Source organism: Gopherus evgoodei, chromosome 6 (genome assembly GCF_007399415.2).
Source record: "Gopherus evgoodei ecotype Sinaloan lineage chromosome 6, rGopEvg1_v1.p, whole genome shotgun sequence".
In the NCBI taxonomy this organism is placed as follows: Eukaryota; Metazoa; Chordata; order Testudines; family Testudinidae; genus Gopherus; species Gopherus evgoodei.
Window position 1 is genome coordinate 74634138 of NC_044327.1, and position 13198 is coordinate 74647335.

Here is a 13198-nt window from a genome sequence, read left to right on the forward strand (position 1 = left end):
CATTTATTAATTTTTTTTTATAAAATACACATTGTCTTCTGATGATGCTACAGGTAACGTATGACTGGAAACAAAGATTCAGACCCAATAATAGGAACATAGTATGACATACTAAAGAGTTTATTTGGTGTGGTACTGCCACCCACTACAGTGTAGTATACATTTTACACATTGTCAGCAAAAATTCTGCTTGGCCTTCATATTACATCTTGATAATGGACCATCTGAAAAACTAGCTACTTGGAGCCCTCTGCTGCTATCCTGTGAGAAGCAATTAATAAACAAGCCCATGGAAGCTGGAGGACGCAGCACCAACAACAGCACCCAAGAACAACCTTGTGTTTAACTCTGGAGTGTTAGTACCCAAGGAGCAGCTGCTCTAGGTCACCTGTTTCCTAGGAAACCAAGCAGATCTAATTCATGGAAATATAGCACTTAAGTCTACTCTGCTTCTGTACCCACTTCTGTCTGCCAGAGGAAGTGGAGGGCATTGTTGCAGAAATGATAGACTTCTGCTGTTTTGGAACTCCCATGCATTTAGAATCCATATGCTGTTACTCCTCCCCACTAAGATAGTGGAGCATCAAAAGAGGGGTGGGTGCACATCTCAAAGATCCACACTTCCTGCACGGGTGACATTTCCATCTTTGAGTAGTGTCCCTAGGGATGCTCTGCATCAGCAGTATCCTTCTAAGGAGCAGTATCCCTTAGCAATATTCCTCTAAGGAGATGGGGTCCAGCACTAAAGACAGTACTGCAGAGCCAAGAGCCACATTGGACCTGATGGCATGGAGCAGGGCATAATTCTTTGAAAACAAATGGACAGAAATCCAAGTAGCTGCTCTACATATCTCAGATGCTGCAACATTCTTCAGAAATGCTTTAGTTGTTGCCTGGCATCTGACTGAATATGCCCTGCGGGAGGGCTGAGCACCTGCAGACTCATAGATAGATAGATTTACACTGCTCTACAGCCAAAATGCTTCTGAAATAAATGTAGTCCAACTTTACTAATTCTGGGTCACTGAGAACGAAAATGATGCTTAAAATTGTTGATTGGCTCTTGTTTTCAAGATATGCTATTGGGTTGGTATATACGTATGACCCTTGACTTGGGAATGGCGGAGGATAAGTGAGTTATAAAAGGGAAGGGATCTCAATTTAAACCAGAAATGACTAAAATACATCTTTGACTGGATCTATGAATAAATTTATGACTGGGTTTGGACAGTACTTGCTTTTTAGGCAAAACAATGAATGATGTAATCTGAAGCTGGCATTGCGTCATACATGATATGAATTGCATCATGTTATTCCTAGAAGTCATGGATGATGCAATCATAACAAAGCTTACATCACTCTGCTGAACAAATTGCCCTAGATCAGCTCTAGAAATCATACAGTGTCATGCTCTCTTATTTGTCAGTGTTTGATTTTGCAAAGGGACACATTTCTGTTTAGCCAAAGTGAGCAGAGATGCCTCGTACTTGTGTGAACAGTGCAGATAACTTCTGCTATGTTTGTGGTGAAGTGACTTTTGCATCACAAAATCGCAGTATAACCACTATGGTTAAGAAAGCCTATCACCTTTATTTTGGCTGCAAAATTGGAGATCAGGACAAGAGGTGGGCCCCACACATACTGCAACACCTGTGCAACAAATCTTGGCCAGTGGTTGAACAGGAAAAGGAAATCTATGCCTTTTGCAGTGCCAATGATTTGGAGAGAGCCAACAAATCATACCAGCAATTGTTACTTCTGCATGGTGCCTCCAGTTGGGAAAGGTGTGTCAAAGAAGAAAAAGTGGACTGTGCATTATCCAAACATTCCATCAGCTATACGCCCAGTACCCCACAGAGAAGGACAGCTGGTTCCTGATGCACCAGAATCATTCTCACTTGAGTCAGATGAGGAAGAGGAAGAGGATGAAACTTCTGGTCCTGAACCATCTATGTCACAGGACCCACATTTTCTCCCATCCTCCTCTGAACCACACCTCCTAACACAAGGTGAACTGAATGACCTTGTCAGGGATTTGGAACTACCCAAGAGTAAGGCAGACCTGTTGGGCTCCAGACTACAGCAGTGGAATCTCCTGGCAGGCTATCAGGGCAAATGGAGCCCATCAATGCTTGCAGACTATTACTGGACAGTGACAAAAGATGCTCCATTTAATGAATACAAGAGACAAGCCAAGAAGCGCCGAGTAGACACTGAATAGGACTAAACTATGTACATAATAGCTTTTTGCCTTTTGTTTCATAATAAATTTTATTTATATTGCCCTTTTGCTGATGTTTAAAGTGTTACATAAACAGGACAGGTGAAATATTATCATGTAAAGCAACCATAAACACATGAAAAGACCTAGGTTTACAATTTATGATTCAAACTCTACTATCTACACAATATACATAGACATAAAATGTAAAAACTTAAATATCTTAGGAACAGTAGACAATCAGTTGTTTTAATTGTCATATTTGAATTCAGCACATCAAAATACATAATAAATATCACGTTTTATCTCTGAAGCAGACGACTTCTCAAAAATTGAAGACCAGTATTATAAAACCTGATACCCATTTTGAAAGCCTTTGAGCAGAGATAGGAGCCCCTTAGATGTATCTGCAAAGGATATGAAGAGTCTAGGCGATCTCTTAATTGCTTGGTCCTATCCTGGTAGAAGCCCAAGGCTCCTCTAACTTCCTGTTGAACTATGAGGTTTTGGAAAAAATACTGGTAGATTGGATTTTCATCTTAGTCAATGTAATCTTTGGTAGGAACCTAGGATGTGGATGTAAAGAAAACCTAACAGTTGAAGATCATCATAAAGGGGCAGGATCTGCCATTAAGGCTCCTATTTCCCTGACCCTAAGTCAGATGTGACGGCAATGAACAAGGCCAACTTCATAGATAATTTAAAGTAGGAAGCAGGTCACCATTGGTTCTGTAGCGGGGTGACCACCCACTCCAGCCTGGAAGGGGTTGGAAAAGCCCTGCAGAGGGCAAGGTAAAACCCTGGCTGATTGGGGAAAGTGGCTGCAGCTAGGGCCACGCCCCAAAACTGAGCAACAGGGCCTTATAAGAAGGCCAGGGAAGCCAGGAGCAAATAGTCTCTCTCTAGCTGTAGAGTGAGATGGGCCTGGCTGCAGGGAGCTGGACACAGGGTACCTAAGTGAAGCAGGGCTGGGGAAAGGCAGAGGAGCTCTAGCCTGGAAAGCCCTAGGCTGCAGCCTAGCTTTGGGCTAAAAGGTACTGGAGGTTGCAGGGGGCAGCCCAGGGGTAGGCCAAGGCAGCAGGTGCAAACCCAACCTTGCCAGAGATGAGCAGCTGATACTGCAGTCTGCCCCAGGGCATGGAGGCTAGACAATAACTGGCAGTAGCTGTATACTGAGGCAAGGTGGGTATAGAAGGTGGGGGTTTCTCTGGGGAGGGGAGACCCTAAGACTGAGGGGATTACTGCCAGGGGCAGCACCCCATGTAAAAGGGCACCGGGTCCAAGGAGGGACAAGGGGGCCAAAGGACAGGCAGATCACTGGCCTGCAGAGGGTGCTCCAGAGCTGAAACGAGCTAATTCCCTGAGAAACCAGCAAGAGGCGCTGTAGGGGTGAGTCCCCTTGTCTACAGTTCCAATGGAGTTTTTGTGAGGTAGTTGAAAACCAGATTGAGGTCCCAAGGCTGGGTGGGGTGTCTGATGAGGAAGAGATTATCCAGATCCTTAATAAATCTGGACAATACTGTGCGAGCAAAAATGGAGAAAACCTCAATTGAGGGATGAAAGGCTGAAATGGTGGGCAGCTGCACCTTGCCCAAACTGACAGATAACCCAGAGATCATCCATCCATCTAGGATGAGGGAAAGGAGACCCAATTCAGGTCTGAGGTAGTGATGACCACAGCAGTGGACAAATTTCTTCCATTGCTGCAGATAAGTAGCGTGGGTTGATGCTTTTCTACTCTTTAACACCTGCTGTTGTCTGGTCACCCTGCTTCCTCCACCAGTTTAGGGAGTTCTTTATGTGCAAGTGGACCATCACCTGCCTGTCCCTGATTGGAGACTAGGTAGTTCTGATCCAACCCTGGAAGCAGCAGAAGTGTAGCCTTGCATGACTGGCCACAGAGATGCAAGCTGCCATAGGGCCCAAGAGTTGAAGACAGTTCCTTATAGAGGTCTGAGGGCTTCTCTGAATAGTCCCTACTAGACCTGACAAAGCTGCACATCTGTCTAAAAGGAAGTACACTCTGGCTGTCAGTGAGTTCAAGTATGGCCCTATAAACGGTATCCTTTGTATGCGTACCAGCATGGATTTCTTCACATCCAGCTGTAGGCCCAACTCTTGGTAGAGAGAGAGAGACTTTCCTGCCTCCTAAGGTAAGGATAGGTCTTGTTCAATAATAAAGGTTTTGAAATGCATTTAATGATTAATACTAATTGGTGGAAGGAAACCAAAACTCAGCCCCTTGATTCCCAGACTAAAGGGCCTTCCCTGAAGCCAAAGAGTTTTTGTTTTCTTTTAAGCAGGGACAGTGCCAGGAACAGGAGAAGCGCGCGTGCGTGCGTGTCAAACATACTTTGGAGAAACCTCTGAAGGAAAGAAAGCTGAGGACATATGCAGTGCTAATTGGAAAGAAAATTAGGGAGTATATGTCAAAATCTGTACATATGTAAATTGTGATTCTCCATGGCTTATAAATGAGGCAAACTGGGATAAATTTTCACATGGACAGTGAAAGGTACATACATCCCTGACCACAGGTCTTTTCTGCAGCATTTCTAGTTCCTGTGCCAAACCAATTGTTCAAAACAAGTCAGCAAAAGGTTTTATTTTTGGCAAAATGGTCTATTTTCAGCAATGTAACAACGAAACATTGTTAACAGGGACGACTTTAAGTGAGAAGTTAGTGTATTTTTTGCTCAAATATGAGAATTCAAGAATAGTCCAGAAGGAAGACAAGCAATCCTTTAAGTATGAAATAAAAACGTTTACCAACCTGAAGATCGTGCATGTACAGACATGTTCCTTTCATCATCTTCAATGCAACTTCCTCCTGAGAAGGAACACTTCTCATGATGTTGTTTCATTCGGGCAACCAGGCCTTGCATTTCTTTGTTGCACTGTTTGCATTTTGCACGCATGCCTGTTTTACCCACAGGTAAAGAAACTTCATTAAAATATTCCCAAATTGAGTCTCTTTTACAGCCTGCTGCCATTATAGGTTTTCCCTTCTAGTGAGAGAATAGTATGGTAATCTCAAATCAATGAAGACTACACTCAGAAAGACCTCAAGACTTCTGGAATATGCTGCTCAGTTTCACTTTTGTTTCTACTGCCTGTCCCTCCCTTCTCACATGTATCTCCAGACTTCTTCTCCTTGTCCAGATCTATTCCACCCCCATCAATCTTCTGCTCATTGAACTTTTTGAAACTTTGCACTTTTAGAGACAGGTAATGGATTGACTCTGTACACAAATTTGCAGAGGGACAATAGGGTTGAGGTCTGTTATTTCTCACCTCTATATATTATTTTTAAATATTTATTTAAAAACATTTTTGCTGTTAACAAGCATGTTATCTCTGAAGATACAACTCCTCAGTTTGAGAACTGCAAAACTAAGCATCTCTGATGGTATCTTCTAGACTGAGCACTGAGTCCCATTGGGCAGATAGAAAGATTAACCTAAATAATCTATACAGAAGCCCCTGGAACCTCATAAGATTGGGTCCCTAATCCATGAACTATTGGAACTCATTTACAACACTTTTCTTAACATGAATATATTGTCTCATACTATAGAACCAGAATTTATAATCCCTATTCCATGATGAGATATCTTTAGATAATGCTTTTTGAGGAAAAAGCATTTTATCAAAAAAATCTGATTTAATAAAAAGAGATATATTTTTTAAAAATCACTAATTTTTATTCACTCTGATGCTATGCTATGCTATTTACCTGATAGAAGTAGCCTGGTGTCTCTGTCTCTCTCTGATTTATTAATAAGGTAAAAATCAATCAGCTACTTACCGTCAGGAGACAACACTCAAAACAAAACTATTGTAAACTTCCTCTCAAAGAAATATTTTCATACCCAGATATCATGATGATGGGTAGTATACAAGAAACTAAAAAGAGAATGAATCTGCAGTCTCCTAAGAACATCAGGGTGTTTATGTTAAGCAATGGGAAAAGTTAGCAGATTTTCAGCACAATCTCAATTGGGTCATTTTCGTGGGTGCAGTTGTGTGTGTGATTCGTGGGTGCAGTTGTGTGTGTGAAAGTATTTGTGCTCATAAATTTAAACATTTACATGACTTGAGCTGTGCCCACAAAAATGGAGTTCTGCAACTTAAAAGCTGGCCCTGACTCTCTTCTGGAGTTATTTAAAAGCAAAATGAGAAAAAAAATTTTAGCTAGATCTCTGAATTGATTTTATGTTTATGGTGTTAATATATTTGATTTTCATGAAGATCTGATGACAGACATTTTGCTGATTTTGCACAAAGCACTGCATTCAATTTTAATATCCCAAAGCCTACTTTTTAATGATTTCTAGTGGACACACTTCTGTTGTCTTTAGTGAGTCGTTCAATAATACACAATTGGAAACAGGATGATAAAAACAATAGGACACACATAGTAATGCATTCTAAAAACTTTATTAGGTGACACAGGCTCTCAAAACAGACTGTCAGGTTGTCATAATTCTTATTATCCTCCATATTAGCTCTCTGGAAAATGGTTGTCTGGAACATGAGATAGATAGGACCAGATTTTGAGACCCTGGCAAACATTTCATCTACCATTACCTCACACTGAGTAGTTCCCTGAAGTCAATGAGAGTATTTATAGTGTTACTCATTGTGAGTAAGGACACCAGAATCTTGCACTTATAGCACTATTCCTCCCTCTCCTGTGAGGCATAAAGAAGAGAAAAACCCACAAACTGGGGAAAGTAGCACATCTATAACAGCTCACAGAATATCCTCATCTTCAGCATTGCAACATGTTTGCTAGGGAATGGCTGCTCTTTGCCAGCTGTTTCCCTGGGGACCATGTGAATATAGTTCATGGAAGTTAATGCCATTCCTTATAGCATTAACTTCTGCTCTGCTCCTGCACCCATTTTGGCAGTCTCAATAGAGGGTGGAGAAGGAGAGAGTTGGTATTATTGCAAAAGTGCCACCCTTTCTGTTGACTTGGAGCTCCCATTCATTTGACTCTTGCCAAGTTTCAGGGGCTCCCTTTCCCTCTCTTGCAGTATATGGCCAGGAATGCAGGTGACTCGTATTAGCATCTGTAGTCAGGAAACTCCTCGCACAAAGAGGGTAAGAGTACAGTTGTGGTGACATAATTTGAGAGAGGGGAGACTCCTTTTTTACACTGTAACAAAGGCACTGTCCAGATTTTTGACATTTTATTATTAGGAGACCATGATGAGATGATACATCTATTAATTTGCTATCCTGTAAATATCTGTGATTGACCTATGCTTTCTCATCAATAATTCACCCAAAGAAATCCCTTATACAGCCAGCCTAGAAAGGCCAAGGTTAACCAAAACTCATTACATTCCTAGAACACTTAATGCATTCTTTGCAATGTTAAAATGCTAGCTCATACCTAGAGAACTCTACTTGACATTTACAGGCACTATGTGAAGATTATGTGCAAAAGTTTGCAGGCTGTTTTTGGAATTGCTATTAAGTTCTTATGAAATAGACTTCTTACAAATATAAAGCATCCTTTCCCTCTCAGAACTGAAGAAATTACAAAAAAAAAGTTTCAAAATATATCAATACAATAACATGAATGGTTAAGAAAAAAACCACCCCAATTCATTCTTGGAAAAATGATATGAAAAACCTCAAGCAAACAACACTGTACAAAAACCACCCAGAATAACCTCATGCTCTTGCATTAGCTTTTGTTCTTTGGGAATAACTGTCCACCAGCAGAATGAAGACTTTTTACACTATGTGCCGATCACCTGGAAGAAAAAAAAAAAAAGGTTCCAAAGAAGAAATTCAGTGAAACGTCTGTCATGTAAAAGGAAATTCAACTTGAAAAACATAAGCTACTTTACCTGAGGAGAATAATACATAAAAGAGAGAGAATCCCAGGAAGAAGTAATATCAAAAGTGATTTAGGCATTATCATTTGTAGTGTACTAATGCAAAAAGAAACAAAGGTGCCATTGGGCCGCACATACAGAGAAGTTATAAATCTTGTCTATCAGTGAAAACCTGGCTCCATTGAAGATAATAATCTCTCTCACATTGGATTTCACCCTGTGTCTATATATAGAAAATTGTGTTTACTTCTGGGGACACGAATGACACATAGATCAACACATTAGAGGGGACTCAGAGAGCAACAAACATGATTAAAGGCTCTGAGGACAGTATTATGAGGAAAGATTAAAAGGTCTAAATATACACTCTATAACTAGTGCCTAGCAAATTCACAGCCTTGAAAAAGATGCCAAGGACCATGAAAGCAGATCTCCCTTATTATATTCTAGCTATTGGAAGGGAATGGCAGGGGCAGCGCTGAGGGCACTCCAGCCGGGGGACTTCTATCCCTCCCCAGACCATCCAGAATTAGCAGCTGGAGCCTGGTAGGACTTCCTCTTCCCCTGCATGGCCGCTCTCAGTGGGAGATCAGACCCATCTCCAGGTACCTCCACCAGCTGCAGGAAGCTATCAGTGAGGGTGGCAATCCCATAACCCCCTGCAACAGCTTTGCAACTCCTCACCCATGACCTCCTTTTGGGTCAGGTTCCCATGGTTACACCACCATGAAATTTCAGATGTAAACATCTGAAAACATGAAATCAACTAATTAAAAAAAACTCTGGCCATGAAACTGACCAAAATGGATCGTGAATTTGATAGTCATTAATTAGTTATATGTTAGGCCTAAGAGTTAATATAATTGCCTGTGCATATTTTAAGGGTATAAATAACAAGATAAAGTATCATTGTATAAGACGGTATATCTAGGAATAAAGAGATAAGAGGACGTTACTTATCTTATAGTAACCGGAAGTTCTTCAAGATGTGATCACTATTTGTATTCCATTGTAGGTAGGTATGCACTCCACAGCCAGAGAATTTTGAAAGCATTGTCTGTTGGCCCGCACACACACCCTTGCTCACCTTATGCCTTTGCCCATGGAGATAAAGGGGAGCAGACAGATTGCCTCTCCAGTTCCTTTTCCACTGTGAACAAACAGGTGATCTGAAGCAGATGGCAAGAAGGGCAGGTAGTGGAATACAGATGGGCAAAACACCTCCAGTTACTATAAGGTAAGTGTCCCTCTCTTCTTCTGCAAGTGCCGGTCCCTCAGTGTATTCTGCTGTGGGTGATTGACAAGCTGTACTCAAGTAGGAGAAGAGTGCAAAGATGCAGATGACAGAGCCGAATGAAGGACTGCCATTCCAAAGGATGCATCAGAGGAGGAGTCAAAAGCACGTGTGGATGGATGAGAGGGAGTGACCCAATGGAGCAGGAGACACTGGACCTGGGAAAGCAAAGATGTCCTCAGGAGGAGCGTAGGTCTCAGCTCTTTCCAGAGCGTGAGGGGTCCTGTCTGCCTAAATAAGAGGAGTCACAGCAGAGACAGTCTGTGCCATAGCCATGGTAGACAAAGTCAGTACCACAGATAACTGATGCTCTTGGTGACTGCTCTTCATTGGTACCAACAGAGCCTAGGGTTTGTGTTTGAGTGGTACATGAGGCACCACTGCTGCCCAGTCACGATTCAGTGCTGAAAGAGCTCTAGACTTTTGGTCGGTCTTGTCATACCCTTATGAGTTAGGACATACTAAGTTCTCTTGGGCTGAGCTCGGAGACTTGTTCAGTTTAGAGAGGGTTGAATCTGATTTCTTCAAAGTGCATTTGGAGGATTTAGATTCATGCCTGTGAAAACGCTTCCTGCTCTCTCAACAAGACTCCAAGGAGGCATACGTGGGGGTTGACTCCCTCGCTCCTGAGTTGGATCTTGTGGCACAAGGCACACCCCTTGCTGAGTCAGGCAGATAGACGTACAGGGTGGGGTGAGAGGGTTCCCTGGCCTGGGTCCGATTGCAGCCTCATGGCCTTTTTATTAGGTGCTTCCTAAAGTGAAGTTCCTGCCGTTTCTGCGTATGACTGGGGAACTAATACCAGATAGCGGACCTTGGCGGCACGTTGTGGGCTTCCCCGAGGGGGTGCAAGCAATGTTGGTGGTTGTCGCTGATCGAGAAGGATCACAAGCAGGAAGCACAAATTTTGAAGCCCTGTGTCCTGGGCATAGTCCAGTACCTCAAATGAAGAACTAGGAGTGGGGCTTCTCACAACAGAGTGGCTAACTAGCTTTAGTGTCTTATGGTTATCAGATAAAACTATAAACACAAACTATTTACCAATAAATAGACGTAGATATGTTCACAGAAAAAGGAGAAAGCTGAAGCTTTGGACACTGGAGGTTCCAACCTGGACCCATGTGGTGCTGAGAAGGAACTAGAGAGGTGGTGAGTCTGACCCCTCCCTCTACCTTTTATCTCCTCAGTCAGAGGCATGAAGTGAGCAAGTGTGCATGTGTAGACCAACGGACACTGCTTTCAAACTTCTCTGGCGGCATGGAGCGCGTGCATGCCCATGGTGGAATACACTGAGGGACCAGAACTCAAAGAAGACAGACTGTTTGTATAGAATATTAGGAATAACTTTTTGACACTGAGGGTTATTAGTCTGTGAAATGGTCTCACAAAGGAAGCAGTGGAATCACTTGAGATATTTAAAATTAAAATTATCCAAAAGTTCTTGAAAATTAATTGCAGGAAGCAATTCTGTTCTGGTTTGGTGGGAGGTGAGAGGAGCCTGTGCTAGAGGAGATAGCAGGGCCTTTCTGACTAGGATTCTCTACAGTGAAGTCCTGTGTATTTGGTCTAAAAGTGAACTACACCTTGGTTCCAGTCGGCCTTGTGAAATTGTCTCATCTCATTAATGTAATTATGGTTCATTAATGTAGATTGTCTTTATGGAAACTAAGAGGATGGGTTAAAGAGAAATCTTACCCAATACTGTAATATTAAACTTTAACTTGTTTTTTGGTTCTTGGGTTTTGAACTGGAGGACTGCTCCTTTGCCTAAAAAGTAAAAGTAAAACAAAGCATGGATGAGCTATAATTTACTGTTTCAGATTAGAAATCAAAACAACATAATTATAGATTAAAAGTGATAATGACAGCATCTAAATGATCTGCCTCTGTGAGCCATGCTCATCAGCAGTAACAGAAAGGAAAAAAAAGGCCATCATTCAGCAAAATGTATTTGTAACTTCATGTCGGGTCCATTTCTCCTTATTTTTCCCTATCATATTTTATTTTGGCATGTGTGGCTGATCTCCTCCCGCCCTAGTATCTTCACATCTACTGGGCCATAGCTATAGGCTATAGCTATCGGCAGCCGGACAACTTTTAATGTTATAAAATTCCCTGCTGCAATGCTTTTAAATTAAAATTTGCAAGTCAGCTCAACTGTTGTCAAACAAAACACTTGGAAACCAAATTTCCTGGTAAGGAAAAATGCCATTCATCACAATCACTGAAAAAATATGATATACATGATGTTTAAGTCTGGCTCAAAGGAATAAATGGATGGATCAGATTATTAAATGGGCTAGGTCTTTTCCATGTCTAATTCCAGTTTCTATGATCCTTTATGGGTTGCTAAAAATCCAAGCAACATTTGGGTCCTTTCTGCTGTTTTGCTCATATTAAGTATATATCCATCTATAGACATGCACTACATAAAAAATTAACACACCTTCCCGCTCCACCAAATTCATTCTGCATACGTATTTATATACAGGCACAGATTCTTTTATTTAAAGATTACGTAAAACGTATGACAAAAGAGGAGAAAACGAGGGACGTGACATGAGAGAATAAGGTTACTGAAGGCAGGAGAGGAGAAAGGTTGCTCCAGATAGAGGAGATGAAAGAAGGGGTGGAATCACAAGTCAGAGAAGTAGACAAAGAGAATGAGGTGAGGAGGGCAGTGATAGACAAGAACAGGGCTGTGGACAAGAAGCTCTGAAGGTGAGAATGTGGAGTTTGTGTGTCTTGAGGAACATAGGAATACACAGAGCCCACATCTACCTCGTATGCTGCATGGGATTTACCCTCTTTTGAAGCAGACGCTTTTTTAAGCCAAAGCAGGTCCACAGCATCTCCTAAAATAGTTAAGTGCCACTCCCTTGCATACATACAAAAGTGGGTCAAACAGAACCTATTACTTGAACACTTTCCCCAAATTCTCATGTCCAAATAAAATGGTTCCAGATCCAAGCTGCCCATCTCGTATTGTTCAACATTCCAGCCCTATCCATAGCAGGACTTGGTTCTACCGTTTTAGGATCTTCAGGTTTTCCATCATCCTTTGTGGCTGGTTTCATGGTGGCAGCTTCCTTTCCACTTTTGTCCTCTAATCCTGACACCTGTCATCAGAAACAAATTCACTTTCAAACAAAGAGAAAGAAGAGTTACCATCTTCCAGAATCAAATGGAGTTGAGAATATTTGGGATAGATCCCTGTCTAGCACTGAGGAGCCCCCTGGTCTGGCAGCAGAAAGGGCAGAGGTGGTGAAGCTGATTGTCTGCTGGCCTACTGTACTGGCTATGTGGCCAGATTCCATCTTCAGTACAAAGCAGGTGCACTGAGAATCTGCCCCTCACTCCACAAACAGACAAACTATATTGTGTGGGATATGTACCATTTATTTAGACATCATATCTTTAGATGGCTTACTGAAGATGTATGGTATATGTTGTGTGTGCATGCTGAGGAAGAAGGGGTTTTGGAAAGATAAAGAAAGTAATTACTCTCATTTAGCTTTGTTGATTACTCAAGGCAAAGAGTTCCTTTTTAGGATTAGGCTAATGCTTAAATCAGTTACAATGTGAGAAAGGGTGGTTAAATGGGTAAGGGTACGGAGTCATAAAATCAGTGCCAACAACTGTTAAGAGATCTGGGACAAGTCCAAGGAATGGCCCCAAACAACCACTCTTCTTGTCCTAGTAGAAAAAAATAAGTTTATTTGGAAGAGATGAACAAGATGCATTCTCAAGCAGTGAATGAGAACTAATAAATCAGTATTTATAATTCAGGAATATATTTTATTTTATTGTACTTAGCAATGGTTGAAC

The 13198-nt window shown here is 41.7% G+C and overlaps 1 protein-coding gene across 13 annotated transcripts in view; it reads right to left on the reverse strand.

The window, feature by feature from the left end:
- Positions 1-6642: 6642 nt before the first annotated feature.
- The window catches only part of CAST (calpastatin), a 110113-nt gene continuing 103557 nt past the window's right edge, over positions 6643-13198 (reverse strand). For 11 of the 13 annotated variants that reach the window (XM_030568036.1, XM_030568033.1, XM_030568041.1 and 8 more), the window contains 3 exons: positions 12400-12489; positions 11066-11137; positions 6643-7992 (listed from right to left, as the gene is read on the reverse strand). In XM_030568036.1, the coding sequence (XP_030423896.1) occupies positions 11087-11137; positions 12400-12489 (141 nt within the window). In that variant the 3' untranslated portion in view covers positions 6643-7992; positions 11066-11086. Of the gene's footprint in view, positions 7993-8619; positions 9529-11065; positions 11138-12399; positions 12490-13198 lie in introns of those variants that run through there. The other 2 variants (XR_004001082.1, XM_030568034.1) reach the window with 2 other exon arrangements.